Genomic DNA, 18115 nt, shown 5'->3' with positions numbered 1-18115 from the left:
TTTTATTACTATTTTGGTTTAATATATTTCTTGTCCTATTTCTTCCTTCCTTCCTTCCTTCCTTCCTTCCTTCCTTCCTTCCTTCCTTCCTTCCTTCCTTCCTTCCTTCCTTCCTTCCTTCCTTCCTTCCTTCCTTCCTTCCCTCCCATTCGTTTGTGTGCAGTTGTGATGAGGCAACCCAAGCCCTTTGAAGCTCTTACTTTACTTCCTGGATGATCTGGTGCTCTGCTGTGGGCTCATTTCTGGGAAAATCATTTTTCTTCCTGTGATCAATTCCCTTATAGACAAAACATTCTTCTTCTTGAGTACTTTGTGTAGGCAGAAAGGGAGGAAAGTTGTTTGGGAACTCGAGTTTTAGGGATGGGGACAGGAAGTCAATAGCTGCCATCAATGGCCTTAAGGGAAGCATCAGCTTCTACTCCATCCCTATTGTTGTTGGTTAGTTGTTTCATTCATGTCTAACCCTTTGTGACCCCATTTGCCATTCTTGCTAAAGATACCAAAGATTGCCAAAAGGCAAAGTGGTTTGCCATTTCTTTCTCCTCATTTTACAGATGAGGAAACTGAGTCAAATTGGGTTAAGTGACTTGCCCAGGGTCACACAGCTAGTAAGTGTCTGGGTCTGGATTTTAACTCAGGTCTTTCTGACTCTAGGCCCAGCTAGATAGATACTAGCTGGTTAGAAATCATTTATCTATTATTTCAACTTAATAATCTCACAGTTTATGATTATATGAAGCCTTTAAAACATTTCCATGTTAACACCTTCTGTGGGTTATTGTGGGGAAAGATAAGACTAAACTCAAACCATCCCCCTCTTCTTTAGGCCCAAGCTGAGTTATAGATAACCAGACATTGCCTCAGTCCATGGTGCTGAGAGAGACCTACATGCAGCTCCAACCTGCCTAAAAAAGCTGATTGTTAAATTTTCAGTGAGTATTTATGCTGAGAAATAGGCAAATAACACATCAGTTATTGTTTTATTGCTAGTCTAGACTTTAAAAAGTGATAGAAAATATCAATAATACAGATTGTATTTAAGAGTGTGCCATGGCTAGATTCCTTTTTTGGAGAAGGGAAAAGCCAGCTGGTAACATTTTCCAGGACACCACTGACTTTATGGGTGTCCTGTGTAGTCAGAACCATGCCAAGAGCTGGGAATGAGCTTAGAAGACCAGGGTGAAAACTCTGGAGGAGAAGATGGTTGTCAGTTGTCCAGGGCCCGCTGCCTTATTTCCAGGAGCTGGAAAGGAAAGAATATAGGAACAAGGGTGAGCCCAACTTGGAAGCCTGCCCCCATTCTCTCCTTCCTATCATTGCTAGAAGATTAGGAAATCACAGATTAGGAGGCAGGGTCTGTTCTTTTCTTCCTCTCCACATCCCTGACGTCCTCTCACCAGAGGCTACCAGAGATAGTTGGGGAAATACCGGAGGACATTCTGGACTGAGCACTGGCTCACAGGGTCCATAGCCTCAATGGGGTTCCTTCCATCCTGCTGTGGATTATATAGGATCTTAGCAGCTTCTTGAGCCTGTCTCCAAGTCTGCTCAAAATGGAGAGAGTGGGGTGTGTGTCTGGAGGTGCTGGGACAGGGTCCCTGCAGGCCCCATGGGTAGAGCCCAAAGAAGGAGAGAGGGGAGGAGAGCAATTCCTTACCAGGGCCTTGTAGCAAATTAATTGTTCTCTTCATTTGAAACAGAAACACATACTTCCATTTCTTAGAGCTGGGCCTTAGATGGACCTAAGCTCAGCCCAGCCCAGTCCTTGCTATGGGCTCCATCTCAGCTTCAGGAAGGGCCTGATCAAAGGGGGTAGGCCCAGGCCCCTTACTCTGTGCTCTAGGTCCCAGTGCTCCCAGTATCCCAGTCCCCTCTCAGTCCAATCTGCATTGCTCATTTGGCAGAACAGGGCATGTATCTTCTATTCCTGAAAATAGCTGGTGGCCTATAACCTTCAACTTCCCTCCACCTGAAGGAAAGGATTTCCAGAAAGGATAACCGCAGACATGAAGTCTGCGAGAATACTGGAATCTGAGGTATAGATTAATTTCCAGAGCTGCAAGGCACCTTAGAAATGATCTAATGCAACTTTCTTATTTTACAGATGGAGAAATAGAGGCCCAGGGAGATGAGGCAGTAGCTTGCACAAAGCCACACAAGTAGTAAGTAGCATAGTCAGGATTTGAACCCAGGTTCTTTGACTCTTAATGCAGTGATGTTTCCCTTAGAATGCACTGCGTCTTGGCCATCCCGGCTACAAGGTCCACCATATATCACCTATTTCATTCATAGGACCACAGAGGCATAGAACTGAAAAGGAACTCAGGGGCCATCAAATCCAACCCCTGCCTAAGAATCTTCTTTGCAGCGTCCTCAAGAGTGTTTAGTTATCTTCCATATATGACCCAGAGTCATGAGGAACCAATTGTCTCCTTAGGAAGTCTATTTGATTGGGGGATATGCCTAAATGTTGTCTCTTGTCTTTGCCTCTCCAGGCTCCATTGTACTCATGCTTTCTAGACAGAGAAAGGCTGTGTTTTTCTAAAGTGATCCCTAGGAATGAAGGTTGCTCAGTCTCCCTCTGTTACTTGTGTTCAAGTCTATAGGAGCGTCTTCCTGGAGAATCATCACTGGCTGTGCCCCAAGTAGCTGATTCTGGGAATAAGCTCAGAGACCAACTTTTGTTTAGCAGAAATTCCCAGTTTCTCAGTCTTCAGATACTATGCATGTTGGGACTCTCTCACCCTAGTCCTGGGGGCTGTAGTACTAAGACTACTGGATTTGGAGCCCAGAGGTCCTGGTTTTCAATCCTACATCTTCTACTTATCACCTGTGTATCCTTGGGTACATTTTTTTTCTCCCAGGGCATCAGTGGAAATGGAAGGGACCCCCAGTCACCATCCAGTTCAACCCATCAGTGTTTCTCTAGTTCAACCACTGGACACATAGCTAGTAACTGTTAGGACCACAGATTGGAACCCAATTTTCTTTGATCCAAGACCACCATTGTAGTTAATGCCAACCCGACCATTATGACCTCCAGTCTGATCTCTCAAGATCCCAACCTAAGTCCTGTCTTATACCAGGCCCCAGCTTACCTTATGTAGGCACAGTTAAACTTGCTTTTTCGTTCTTTGCTCTTTAGCTCAATATTTTCTAAGCCTTTAGAATCTGAGGAATTAGAGACACTGAACAGCTCATATGGAGGAATCAGTACCTCCTTTTCATTTGGAAAGACTGATAAGTATTCAATGGGAGCTCCTTCACAGGTGTTCACCTTGTAGAGGGTCCCTGAGCCACGTGTGAATCTTCTGGCCACATCTTTGTCTAGAGAGGCTGAAGCAAATTGGCCAAAGCGCATCTTCCTTTTCCCATTAGGGTACTGCTTCACAGAGATGCCCCTGTAAACATGTCCACAGGGTCCTCTCAGGATTTGAACAGCTCTGGTCAGATAGAAGTGGAAAGCTTTGAAATGGAAGTTTTTAATATAAGCCTCCCGGGATTCACAGCATTCTCTCACTGCTCGATTAAAGGCTGAGTAAAACTTATTTTCTGAGATTGTGTAGGCAATGACAGCAACTTCAAATGGCTTTTCCATTTTTTTCTTGCCAGTAGACTTATTTTCCCATTTTTTTTCTGCTTTTTCCCAAACTTTGTTGAAATTTGAGTTCTTTGCTCTTTCTTGAGCTAAGAGCCCTTCTGCCTTTATCTTCATGGTCTCTTCACAGCCCACATATTGGTCATCAAAAGCTTTGTTTTCGAGGCTAATGACATTTTCTGGTAATTCAACTTTTTCCTGGAAAGGAGAAGGAAATCTCAATTACATTCAGAATATCATATATATATATATGTATATATATGCACATATATACACACATACATATACACACATGTGCATATATACAAACACATACATATACATACACTTATACATACATACACACACACACACACACACACATATATATAAAACATTTCATCAATAGCAATGGCAAATGGAGAAAGTAATCAGAGACATGAAATATCTGGTGATGAAAGTGAAAGTGGACCTGGATGGCCTCACTTTTTTTTGTGTTTAAGATTTGGTTTCCCTATCTTATCTAGGCTGGAAGTGCAATGGGAGCTCTTCTCACTGCTGATTGGCACTAAAGCTTTACCAGTTTGGTACTGCCTGTTCCCCCAACACTATTCCTCCTACCCTCTCTCCCATGGGCTCACTAGATTGGTGCTGGATGTATTTTGGATGCCTCATTGGCTTCAGCCCTACTATAGCTCAGAACTCTGGAGCTCAAGTGATCCACCAGTCTTAGCTTCTCCAGTAGCAGGGATTATAAGCATGCATCACCACACCTGTCTTCTTATAGTCTTTAGAAAAACATTGGAAGAACATGAAGAGGGGACAGCTAGGTGGCACAGTGGATAAAGCACTGGCCCTGGATTTAGGAGGACCTGAATTCAAATCCAGCCTCTGACACTTGACACTTACTAGTTGTGTGACCCTGGGCAAGTCACTTAACCCTCATTGCCTTGCAAAAAAAAAAAAAAAAGGAAGAGCATGAAGAGAGGCTGATGAAAGGGCTGGATTCACCAGAGGAAACTGTTTTGAAGCTGTCAATAGGCAAATGCCCAAAGCTTTTGTTAATCTTTTGCAAAGCTTTTAAGTATGTGGGTTACCTGGTTTCTCAATAAAATGTGAACCTTGGGGGCAGCTAGGTGGCACAGTGGATAAAGCACCAGCTCTGGATTCAGGAGGACCCAAGTTCAAATTTGGCCTCAGACACTTGACACTTACTGGCTATGTGACCCTGGGCAAGTCTCTTAACCCTCATTGCCCCACAAAAAAAAAGTGAACCTTAATGCAGGGAATGTATAAGAGTTTCTTAATTGACCAGGTCCATTTAATAAATTTGTTAAGAAGTGTCTTGCCATTACTTAACCACTAAATGACCTCATCCATGCATATATCACTGGGGAGATTCATAAATTGAAGGGTAAGGAATTGGGGCAGCTAGGTGATGCAGTGGATAGAGCACCAGCCCTGGATTCAGGAGCACCTGAGTTCAAATTCGGCCTCAGACCCTTGACACTTACTAGCTGTGTGACCCTGGGCAAATCATTTAACCCCAATTGCCTCACCAAAAAAAGGGTAAGGAATGGAAAATTATCTTAAAAACCAAGAAAGCCCTTTGGATTGATGACTGTTGTGAAAAAATCCTTCAAATATTGTCAGCTTCCTTACAAATGAGCCAGTGTTGGTCTATGCATAATCAAGTAAAACCCTTTTCTTCTTCTTCTTCTTCTTGTTTTTGTTCTTGTTCTTGTTCTTGTTCTTGTTCTTCTTCCTCCTCCTCCTCTTCTTCTTCCTCCTCTTCTTCCTCCTCCTCCTCGTCTTCTTCTTCCTCCTCCTCCTCCTCCTCCTTCTTCTTCTTTGTGGGACAATGAGGGCTAAGTGACTTGCCCTGGGTCACACAGCTAGTAAGTGTCAAGTGTCTGAGGCCAGATTTGAACTCAGGTCCTCCTGAATCCATTGCTTTATCCACTGCACCACCTAGCTGCTCTAAACCCTTTTGTTCTTGAAAAAAAGTGCCAGCTGGGAAGTTTTGAGAGCTATCCTGAGGGATGGTCACAAGAGATCAACTGCATTTACCAATAGAGTTTTGACTGACAGTGAGACTCATTATTTTTTCTATGAACTTGAGTTCTTGACTTTGAAGTGGGCTGTCACTGGAAAGTTCAAAGTCTATACAGATAGAGCAAAACTCCAGGTGTAGAGTAACAATGATCCATTGACTTATAGTTTGACCAGTGTCAAGTCAGATACCATTTTTTTTAATGTATGAAGTTTTTTATTTTTTCCGTTACATGTAAAGATAGTTCTCAACTTTTGTTTATACATGCTTTACAATTTCAGATTTTTCTCCCTCCCCCCTCCCCTAGACAGCAGGTAATCTGATATAGGTTATATCTATATATCTCTATACATATACATATAGATATATATATACACACACACACATATATATATACACATAATAACATTAATCCTATTTCTGCATTAATCCTGTTACAAGAGAAAGAATCAGAGCAGTGATGCAAAACCTCAAAATAGAAAAAAAAAACCCAGCACCCAAAACAAAAGAAATAATATGGTTCAATCAGCATCTATACTCCACAGTTCTTTCTTTCTTTTTTTTTGGATTTGGAGATCCTCTTCTATCATGAGTTCCCTGGAACTCTTCTGTACCATTGCATTGGTGAGAAGAATATAGTCCATCACAGTAGGTCAACACTCAATGTTGATGATACTGTGTACAATGTTCTTCTGGTTCTGCTCATCTCACTCATCATCAGCTCACGTAAGACCCTCCAGGTTTCTCTGAACTCTTCCTGCTCATCATTTCTTACAGCACAATAGTATTCCATTGTATTCATATACCACAACTTGTCCAGCCATTCCCCAATTGATGGGCACCCCCTCAACTTCCAATTCCTTGCTACCACGTAAAGAGCAGCTATAAATATTTTTGTACATGTGGGTCCCTTTCCCCCTTCCATGATTTCTTTGGGCAAAAGACCTAAAAGTGGGATTGCTGGGTCAAAGGGTATGCACAGCTTTATCGCCCTTTGGGCATAATTCCAAATTGCTCTCCAGAATGGTTGGATCAGCTCACAGCTCCACCAACAATGCATTAGTGTTCCAATTTTTCCACAGCCTCTCCAACATTTATTATCTTCCTTTTTTGTCATTTTAGCCAATCTGATAGGTGTCAGGTGGTACCTCAGAGTTGTTTTAATTTGCATCTCTCAAGTCAGATACCATTTTGCAGATATGGGCAGCACCACCAGCCAATATGACTTCAGTATATTCTATAAGCCAGGGAAAACTAAAGTGGATGTTGGTGACCAAAGGCCACATGGTATTGAAACTGGAGTGACACTGAAAGGTGGGAGAGGTAGTGGGACTAGAGTTAAGTGGAAGTATAGTTGAGAGCTTGGGATTTCCACAAGATGGAAGTGTTGTTTTACCAACTATTCTTACCTTAGTTGTCTGTGGATAACTGGCATCAAGAGCAGATGGTGGATGAAACACTAAGAGAAGGGATACTAGCAAAAAAGTAAGTTAATGATGCTAAGGGACTTCCATTAGGCAGAAAGAATCTTACTGTGGAGAAAATGGCAGAAGCTGGAGCTCTGCAGCAGAGTGTTAGACTCTCCTGGGATTTATTCCATGCATGGAACAACAGGAAGCAGTTAGCACTGCTTAGAGTATACCACTCTATGGCTATGAGAGTTCTATGTGATGTCCATGGGGATATGGTTCAAGAAAGATTACTAGAGCTGGTAAGAAACAGATTTGTCTGGCCCAAGATAGCTTTAGGTGTCTCAAAGGACTCTGATGCTTGTGCCCAGTGTGTGCAAAAAGAAGCACTGCAAATTCATGATTCCCATTTGGAGAACACAAATACCAGCAAATATTTAAATCTTGTTTGCACTGATTTTTTTAACCTGTGGAAGTAGAGACTGAGGACATAACCCATATATCAGGGGTAACTGATATTTTACCAGATACACACAAGCATTGTCCAACCAGGAACCAGAAAGTATATAGAGTGGTTAATGTATGTTGGGAAGGAATTATTTTTCATAGTATGGGGCTGGGGGGTCTTCACAGAAGTGAGTTCCCTATCACTGTAAGACTTCTAATGAATACTGAATGCTAACTTCTTGTGAATATTGAGATTGCTAATAAAGCTTTAAAAGGGAATGAAACGTTGAGCCATATTCCAATGTTGGAATTCTATGATTCTGTGAGGAGCTGTGATCTTTCCATACTCCCAGGAAGAGCTTAGGATCAGGAGACCTGGGCTGGACAGAAGCTTTCCTCTCACTGCAGAAGCTTTCCTCTCACTGCTGAGGGGAAGAAGATGGACTCCATCTTGAAGCAACCTTGATAATTAGGACTAATATGACAAGTACAGTCTCAGGAAATCAAAAGTTTGCAAATGCAACAACTTGCTTTAGAATGTAAAGCTTAGATTATCACAGAACTAGAATGAAAACATAGAAGCTGCAAAATATTGTAACATTCTTGATATATTATCCACTGTTGCTTATTTCATTTACTTTTTTAAGCCTATAAAAATGCAAAACTGTGCCACAGACAATTGGAATATTCTTCAGCTCAATTTGACTTTTTTTTTATGAGATATTTTATTTTTTCCGTTACATGTAAAGATAGTTCTCAACTTTCAATTTGACTTTTATTTAAACAGACCATTTGGGTTTATATAAATGTAATTCTGCCTGATTTTTTTCTCTCATGATGCTGAGGACAATCAGTACAGGTGTACATTGGGAAGCAGTAGGGTACAGTGAAGGTCATTCATTGCCTTCTTGCTGAACCTCCACACTTAATTCTTTTAATGGTCTCAAAATTCTGACAGATTTTTTATTATTTTCATTTAAAAATGATTGATTTTAAAAACTAAAAACTTTAAACTGTCATTAACCAAATGGTCCACAAAAGCATTATTTTCCTCCTGATGTTTTTATGATATATTGTAATCATTAACTAGTCATTAACTATTAAACTTAAATGGTCAATTGAGACAAACAGTTTTGAAACCTTTCTTCTACCACTCATCACTTACAAGGTTCTAGGTGTTGTACCTTATATTCATTTAGCCTTCTGGGCCTTCTAGGCATATTTTGTGACCTTGCCAGCTCCAGCAGACCTTCTTGCCAACTATCTTGATGACACCAACTGCAATGATTTATCTCATATCATGAATAGAAAAATGACCCAGAGGAGGACAATCAGAGAAGCTCTCCACACATGGGCTTGCCTGGAAATGCATCAGCTATGTAGCATCACCAGATTTCAGGAATTTAGCTCCATCTTCCATCTTCTTTCCCGAATGATGATTAATCTTCTCTTTTAGTGCAGCAAATTTGCAAGCAAAGTTAGCAGTGTGACAATCCAGAACAGGTGCACATCTAGCATTGATTTGGCTTGGATAGTCCAGGATAATGATCTGTGCATCAACTCCAGCTGCTTCCATGGGTGGAATGTTCTTGCTATCATTAGTGACATTATCCTGGTGGACATCTTTGACAATCACATTCTTATAATTGAAACCAACATTATTCCTAGGCAGAGCCTCACTAAAAAGCTTCGTGGTGCTTTTTAACAGACTTCGGCAGTACCAATCCCTCTAATCTTGTAGACATCTTGGAGGAGTAGACACAGGGGCTTGTCAGTTGGATGAGTTGGTGGCAGGATGTAATCCAAAGCTTCAAGGAGTATAGTTCTATTAGCCTTACCATCTTTACAAGTGACTTTCCATCCTTTGTATTAAAGCTTGTCTCCAGCACATTGTTACCATTCAACCTAAAATTGGCACAAAACCTACTGTGTCAGGGGGTAGCCAATTTTCTTAATATAGGTACTGACTTTCTTGATTCAATTGGCAATTCCTCAATGACAATTGCCCAATATCTCTTCTGGCCATAGGAAGGCTCAGTGCAATCCATTTTGTTGATACCAACAATTAGTCATTTCACACCTTGTGTGTAGGTCAAAAGGGAATGCTCACAGATCTCTCTATTCAATTTAAAATTCACCAACACCAGGAGCAACAATTAGGACAGCATGTCAGCATAAGATGTATCTGTAATCATGTTTTTGATAAAGTCTCTGTATTCTGGAGCATCAATAATGGTCACATAATATTTTCTGGTCTCAAATTTCCATAGGGAGATTTTAATAGTGACACCATCTTCTGTCTTTAGCTTATTTAAGACCCAGGCATCTTAGAAGGAGCCCTTTCCTATTTCAGCAGCCTCTTCAAACTTCACAAAGGTGTTCATATCCATTTCACCATATTTGTAGATGAGGCAGCCACTAGTGATGGACTTTCCAGAATCTATGTGTCCAATGACAACAATGTTAATGTGAAATTTTTCCTTGTTCATTTTTGTGGAAGTTTAGGGATGATTTTCATAACATATGTTTTCTGGTGGCAAACCCATTGTGAGAAAGCATTAATTGCCTTTTAAGACAGAGGACCTACTTTAAAGTCCCACATCTGAGACCTTGGGCAAGACTGTAGACCAATCATATCAAGTCCTCTGTTGTTAAAACAAAGAATTAATATTTAAGTGTCTTTCCTAAGGCATATTTTTCTTTCCTTCCTCTTTCCTTCCTTCTTTTCTCCTTCCTTCCTTGCTTCCTTCTTCTCTCTCTCTCTTTCTTTTCCTCCCTGAATCAAAGAAGTAATCAAAATACATTGTGTATGCCCAAAGGAGTCAGAACTAAGCATTAGATCAATAGTGGGAATGTCCCTTACATAGTCAGGGACCAAATTAAGAAATTAGATGTCGGGGGGCAGCTAGGTGGCGCAGTGGATAAAGCATCGGCCCTGGATTCAGGAGTTCCTGAGTTCAAATCCGGCTTCCGACACTTGACACTTACTAGCTGTGTGACCCTGGGCAAGTCACTTAACCCCCATTGCCCTGCAAAAAATAAATAAATAATAATTAAAAAAAAAAAGAAATTAGATGTCTCCTATCCTTACCCTTGACCTGAGAGAAGGAAGAAATGCCCTTAGTTTCCCCAGATAACAGATTTCCCCTAAAGGGTGCTCTGACATGAATATGTCTATTGTTCTATTTGGTAAGTAGAACCTCCTAAACTTCAACCATGGAGCATTGTTTTCCATTGCTGGGGAATATCATATTTTGTTTCATAATTAGTATAAAATGTGAGTTGGAATTCTTTTTTTTTTTGTGGGACAATGGGGGTTAAGTGACTTGCCCAGGGTCACACAGCTAGTAAGTGTAAAGTGTCTGAGGCTGGATTTGAACTTAGGTACTCCTGAATCTAGGGCCAGTACTTTATCCACTGTGCCACCTAGTTGCCCCCAGAATTCTTTATAGAAGGAATAATCTTGATCAGAAATATCTCCAATAAGAATCTTATATATTAATAAATGGTGTTGCTATTTTACCTAAGATGGAGGGTGATTTTCTCCCACAGAAACCTCTCAATCTCCCTAGCCTTCATTTTCCAGTCAGAAAAAGGATAGTTCATCTTGTTTTCAAAGATCTGGCCCCTTTCCCGCCTGTAAAAAAGAGATTCCTTGGCTTAGCTGGTCTTAATCAAAATGGCACTGAATAAATATGGCAGAGATGTGCACTGTGAGGTTCTATTTGGGAGCAAGGATGGGATGACTGATGGAGAGCTTGGTCAAGTTCTTCCCCTCCCCCTCTACCCATACCCATCCATGCTGTTTGCAGTCCAATTACATCAGCTGCAGACGGCATCCTTAATGTACAATTTTGCAACTTCTTTTGATTCTCTTTAATTTAATTCAACGATCATTTTATTAAGCACTTACATATCTTGCTTGTTGTCTCATCATTGAAAGATTGTGTGCTCCTGATGGGCAGGGAACATTTCTACCTTTCTTTGTATCTCTATTATTTAGCACAGTGCCTGGCACATAGTATCATTTAATAAATGAATGTTGGCTGTGTTAATTATTAGGATGCAAAGACAAAAAAAATGAAATAGTTGCTCCTCTTAAGGGGCATAATATCTCCTAGGGAGAGGATCATGGGTTATGGGGTCAACTGAAACAAGAACTATTTAGGTATGAAGTCAAGAAGAATCCAAAGCACTGAGAATGGTTGAACACAAGTAGCCAAAGGACTTGTGTAGTGGGCATTTGGCACAAGCCCAGACCCCCTAAAATGTAGGCACCCATGTGGGGGATGCACTTCTTGGAGAGGACATCCTGTGGTGGTCTTCTGCATGCCAGGGAGCAGCCTCTTTCTATTGGTTGTGTGATAATGACTGTCTGTCTTTAAATACCCCCGAGGGAGGCACAGCCATGCTTTCTTTTTGATATTGTCCTGGGTGAAGATTTTGGACATACACATTATGGGCACCATGTATTAACTGGGAAAGATCCTGAGGGCCCTTTCCCCTCTCTTTAAGTCTTCTGGCCCCATATTGGTCTTGGCATTTTGGTCTTGTTTTGCTTGTCTTTTTCAGTTTCAGGTAGAGGAAGTGAAGTCCTGGACCTAGGAGCTTGAGTTATGGGGACACTGGATCCCAAGAATCCAGGCTGGATGTTGCCACCAGGCCAAAAGGGAAGCCCTGAGAAGCCAGGATCCTGGGGGGAGACTTGGTGGGACTAATGCTATTTAGGAACTGAGTTAAACTTTGTTCTAATCCCTATCCCCTCCCAAGAGAACAAAGTGATGGTGGTATTGGTGGTATTATGTTTGTTTTTGCTCTTCCTTTGAAGTAAATATGCTTTTTTTTTGGTGAGGCAATTGGGGTTGAGTACTTGCCCAGGGTCACATAGCTAGTAAGTGTTAAGTGTCTGAGGTCAAATTTGAACTCAGGTCCTCCTGAATCCAGGGCCGGTGCTTTATCCACTGCGCCACCTAGCTGCCCCATAAATATGCTTTTGTAAAAGTTAATCTTATTGTTAAGTGATTAAGTGAAACTGGGGTTCTTGGACCCCTAAAATTTGTGGAGTTAATGGTGGGGAAGAGAGACTCCTGTTCCCAATTCCTTTGAAGGTACCAGAGAATCTTGGGGGAAGGGGTAGAAACATCACACACTTGGACTTCAGACAGAGGGGGTCAGAGTAATCATTGTTGCACTTGACTGGACAGGACCCATTGCAAAGCCTGGGCAGATAGGTGGCCCAGTGAATAGAGTGCTGGCCTTAGAGTCAAGAGGACTTGAGTTCAAATGTGACCTGAGACATCTTAATAGCTGTGTGACCCTGGGCAAGTCACTTAATCCTGTTTGCCTCAGTTTCCTTGTCTATAAAATGAGGGGGAGATGGAAATGATAAACCACTTTAGTATCTTTGCCAAGAAACTTCCAAATGGGGTCATGAAAAGTTGGACATTATTAAATCAACAAAACAACAACAACAACAAAATGCAAAGACTGAGTTCTGGAACTCCCATGCTTCCATTGATTACTTGTATTATTTTCCAATCATTCTCATTGCTTTGAATTCTTCTTGCCCTCTAGCCTAAATCCTTCTTGTTTCAGTTAATACCATAACCTGTGATTTTTTTCTGGTAGAGATGAAACCCTTTGAGAGAATAAAATTTCATTTTTTTTGGTCTTTGCATCCTGATGCCTAGCATAGTGCCTGATACTTTGCAGGTACTTAATAAGTACCTGTGAATTGGCTTATACCAGTCACCATACTTTGAATAGGAAGAGCCACTGAGACCCTTGAAGAAAGCTACATAGTAGGTGATTGCTCTCTTATATTCATTTCCCCATCAGCCTTGGTATTTCCAGATGGATGAACCCATTTCTTTGCCCTTTCCTCATGGGTGTTATCTTCTATCCCTTCCATGCCCATCCTGACTTTTTCTGGCTGAGCCCTAGGATTACTCTGTTTTGTTTCCTTGGTCTGGAAAGGAGGCATGGTGTATGTGGGTAACATGTACCACTCACCCCAGATGTAATTAGCTGAAACATCAGGACAGGTACAATGGAGATGACCCTTGTGTACTTCATATGGACGTTTGGTTCCTGTTCAAGATTTTCTTGCTGGGTGTTTCTGCTTCCATTCTGATCTCCTCTCTGAAACTGAAAAAGAGAAATTGAAAAAGTAGCCTCTTGTTTGTGCTTCTAGGATCAAATACAAACATCTCTGAAATTTTAAAGTGTTTGTCTGTCTGACTCTAACCTATTCTTCTACACTGATTTCTCGTGACTTTCTCTCAAATACTTTACCCTCCAGACAAAAGGACTTACTTGACATTGTATTTCCTACATTTGTGTTTTTGTACAGGATGTGTCTCATGCTTGAAATGAACTTCACCTCTTGAAATCCTTAGCTCCTTTCAAGGTTGACCTCAAGCTCCTTCTCATCTGTGAAACATTTTCCTGACCTCAAGTTGTTTATGCCTCCTTTAAAATGCTTTGTACATACTTTCTATATTGTTACTTCTTTTATTCCCTATAGAGACTTTATAGCTTAGCATATGTATCCTGGTCTATGGGAATCAGCCCTTGGTGTATACACAGATGTCTTTACCTGGTTTTAGTTCAAACAACCATGCAGAAATTTCTGCACTAGCCTTACCTTCCTCCTTTCCTCAACTCGACCCTTTGGTGAACTAGTAAAGTTCTACACTATCCTCTTCTCTTGAGTATTTTATCCCATTATCATATTATCAATTGTGCCCTGCCAAGCTTTAGCCTTGGATCACTCCCACCATCATGTTGTCTTCTCTCCTACACACTGGCTGCTGGTTAAAGGTGAAGAAAATCATGCAACCATTCTGACTGGGACTACTACAACTTAAGTTACAGAGACTCAGCTGGGCCCTTACTACTGTCAGACATTTCTAATATGTCACCCTCATCAACTCACTATTCCACTCTCCACAGTGATTCTTCTAAACCTTTTCATCCTTAAACCTCCCATGGCTCCCTATCCCTCCACTCTCTCTTCTCAGAACGTTGCCTCATATTTTACAGAAAAAAATTGAGGCTATTTGCTGTGATCACCTTCCTTTCCTCTCTCATCCTCTATCACTCAGATGCCTTTTGCCTTCTCAAATAAGGAAGTGGACATTCTCCTTGCCAAGGCAAACCTCTGTGCAATTGATCCCATTCCATCCTTTCCCATTCAGCAGATTGTCCCCTCTGACATCCCTACTCTCTCACTGATCTTTAATCTGTCACTGCCTACTGGCTCCTTCCCTACTGCCTACAAACATACTCATGTCTCTCTCTCTGATCCTCAAAACCCCCTCACTTGATCTTTCCATTCATGCTAACTCTCATCCCTTATCTCTCCTTCATTTTGTGGGTAAACATCTTGGGAATGTTTTTCCACTTCCCCTCTTCTCACTCTCTTACAGTCTCTACAATCTGGCTTCCATCCTTATTATTCAACTGAAACTGCACTCTCCAAAGTTACTCATGATCTCTCTCTCTCTCTCTCTCTCTCTCTCTCTCTCTCGCTCTCTCTCTCTCTCTCTCTCTCTCTCTCTCTCTTTTCTTAAATTTTTTTATTTTTAGTGAGGCAATTGGGGTTAAGTGACTTGCCCAGGGTCACACAGATAGTAAGTGTTAAGTGTCTGAGGCCGGATTTGAACTCAGGTACTCCTGACTCCAGGGCTGGTGCTCTATCCACTGTGCCACCTAGCTGCTCCTTACCCATGATCTCTTAATCACCAGATCCAATGGTCTTTTCTAAATCCTCATTTTCCTCAACCTTTCTGTAGTCTTTGCCACTGCTTATCACTCTCTCTTTCTGGGACATCACTCTCTTCTGGTTCTTCTACCTATCTGACCCCTCCTTCTCTGTCTCCTTTGTTGGATCCTCTTTCATATCACCATGAGCCATGGGTGTTCCACAGAGATTTGACCTAGGCCTTTTTCTCTTCCTCTATACTATTTCATTTGGGGATCTCATCAGTTTCCATAGATTTAACTATCATCTCTATGCTGATGTTTCTAAAATTACATATCCTGTCCTAACCTCACTGTTGATTTCCAGTCTAGAATTTCCAACTGCCTATTATACATCTTGAGTTGGATGTACTGGAGATATCTTAAACTCAATATATCGAAAATGGAAATCATTATCTTTCCCCCAAATCTTCCCCTGCTTCCTACTTTCTCTGTTATTGTTGAGGGTAACACTATCCTCCCAATCTCACAATTTAGGTGTCTTCTTTGACTCCCCACTACCTCTCACTCCCCATATTCAATCTCTTGACAAGTCCTATCTATTTCTTTTTCTTTTTCTTTTTTTTTTGCAGGCAACAGGGGTTAAGTGACTTGCCCAGGGTCACATAGCTAGTAAGTGTCAAGTGTCTGAGGCCAGATTTGAACTCAGGTACTCCTGAATCCAGGGCCGGTGCTTAACCACTTCGCCATCTAGCTGCCCCAAATCCTATCTATTTCACCTCTCAAATACATGCCCTTCTCTCCTTTCATATTGCCACCACTGTGGTATAGGTCCTCACCACCTCATGCCTAGACTATTGCTATATTATTCTGGTAGGTTTGTTTGTCTTAAGTCTCTCTCCACTCCAATCCATCTTCCATTCAGCAGTTAAAGAGATTTTTCTAAACTGAAGGTCTAAACATGTCTCTCTCCTACTTAATAAACCCAAGTGTCTCCCTATTGCCTCCAGGATCATATACGATGAATCTCTGATATTCAGAGCACTTTATAACATAACCTCCTTTCTACTTTTCTAGTCTTCTTTTACCTTACTCCCTACCACATTCTCTTTGATCCAGTGGCACTGACTTCCTGGCTTTTCTATGGACAAAACACCCCATCTCTCACCTGTAGGCATTTTCTTTATCTGTCTCCCAAGTCTGGAATATCCTTCCTCCTTATTTCTGCCTATTTGCTTTCCAACTAAAATTCCACCTTCTACAAGAAATCTTTTCCAACCCCTCTTAAATCTACCACATTTTCTTTGGTGATTATTTTAGATTTATTCTGTAAATGGCTTGTTTGTATATAACTGTCCCCCATTAGATTGAGAGCTCTTTTAGGTATATGTCTATTACCTTTCTTTGTATGTCTGGCATTAACACAGTACCTGGCACACAGTAAGAGCTTAATAAATGCTTATTGACTGACTGAATAAAAACAAAGAGCATGAGAGGATATGAAGTAATTAGTTTTAAGATAAATTTCAAGGAAAAAAATCTACAGAATGACTGAAGATAAAAAGAATAAACAAACGAAAGGAGATAACTATCCAATGAATATATTCTACAGAATGAAAGTGATATGAAAAAAAAAATAAAGTTCCAAATAAGAAAGATAAATTTGTGACAAGGATACCCTTAGAAATAATAATGGTATCATTATAAGAAATTCCAGAATGTTTGAGATCAACAAATAATTAAAGAAAGGAATGCATATCTATATTGGTGGTCTCAAGGGAGAATTTTTTTGAAAAGAAAAAAAAATAACATTTAGAGGAAACAATGGAAAATATGTCCAAAATGTTAAATTTTCTGAAAAAGAGATCAGCAGATTTGGAGCTTGAAAAATGTATACTTGGAAGAATTTCAGAACAAATGCAAAAGGCAAATTGGAAGAACTGAGATTTCTACAATCAAGGCAACTGACCTTTAATATAGAATATGTCTACAGAATCTGAGAAATGATGAAATTAAACAAACAAACAAACAAACATGAATACCAGCCTTCAGGAATTTATAAAAGAAGATTACCCAGAAAAACTGGAAATGGAAGATGAGATAATACAATGCAATCCAGAGCTTGCCAACAGAGAAAACCCCCAAATTTAATGCACCTAGAAATGTTATTATGAAAGCACTAGAACTTTAACATTGAAGAACATCTCTTCATATACCTAGAAGGAATCCTTTAATAAGCCAAAGAAGAATCCAAGTCATTTAAGATCATAAGAGAAAGTAATAACTCTTTTTTTTTTCTGTGTGTGTGTGTAAGGCAATGAGGGTTAAGTGACTTGCCCAGGGTCACACAGCTAGTGTCAAGTGTCTGAGGCTGGGTTTGAACTCAGGTCCTTCTGAATTCAGGGCTGGTGCTTTATCCACTGGGCCACCTAGCCGCCCTGAAAGCAATAACTCTTGAGGTAGAAGTAACCTTAGAGGCCAACTATTTTGTACCCTTCATTTTACAGATGAAGAAACTGAGGTCAATAGAGGTTAAATGACTTGCCCACAGTCACATAATTAGTAAATGTCAGAGGTTGGATTACCCAGGTCCTCTTACTCTAGAGCCAATGCTTTTTCCACTGTACCTCAGTGAGAAATGAAATAATAAACTGGAATATATAATACTTCAAAACCCAAAAGAAAACACTTTATACTCAGTAATGAGCTATTCATAAATCTTGCCCCCACTTCAAAGTATTTTATACACAACTGCCAATGTGTTTTTAAAAATGCCTATTTAATTATGTCATTTTCCATACTTTAGGCAGCTAGGTGGTACAGTGGATTGAAAGCTGGAATTGTGTGACATATGAAAAGTCCAAAAGACATAATTTCTGGGAATCAATAGACAATTTTATTAATTATGGCCAGCAGAAAATTAAT

The 18115-nt window shown here is 40.6% G+C and overlaps 1 protein-coding gene and 1 pseudogene across 1 annotated transcript; both read right to left on the bottom strand.

Moving 5' to 3' along the window:
- Nucleotides 1–1166: 1166 nt before the first annotated feature.
- Nucleotides 1167–13561, bottom strand: LOC122747983 (ecto-ADP-ribosyltransferase 5-like). The gene is made up of 5 exons (XM_043993734.1): nt 13410–13561; nt 10578–10584; nt 3099–3796; nt 1970–2031; nt 1167–1243 (listed from the first exon to the last, which is right to left on the bottom strand). Exons 1-5 carry the CDS (start codon nt 13559–13561, stop codon nt 1167–1169), a joined length of 996 nt encoding a protein of 331 aa, XP_043849669.1.
- On the bottom strand, nt 8678–9978 carry LOC122749330 (annotated as a pseudogene).
- Nucleotides 13562–18115: the final 4554 nt, after the last annotated feature.

Source organism: Dromiciops gliroides, chromosome 3, assembly GCF_019393635.1.
Source record: "Dromiciops gliroides isolate mDroGli1 chromosome 3, mDroGli1.pri, whole genome shotgun sequence".
In the NCBI taxonomy this organism is placed as follows: Eukaryota; Metazoa; Chordata; class Mammalia; order Microbiotheria; family Microbiotheriidae; genus Dromiciops; species Dromiciops gliroides.
Note: the sequence above shows the minus strand (reverse complement) of the source record. Positions and strands in the feature narration are given on the sequence as shown.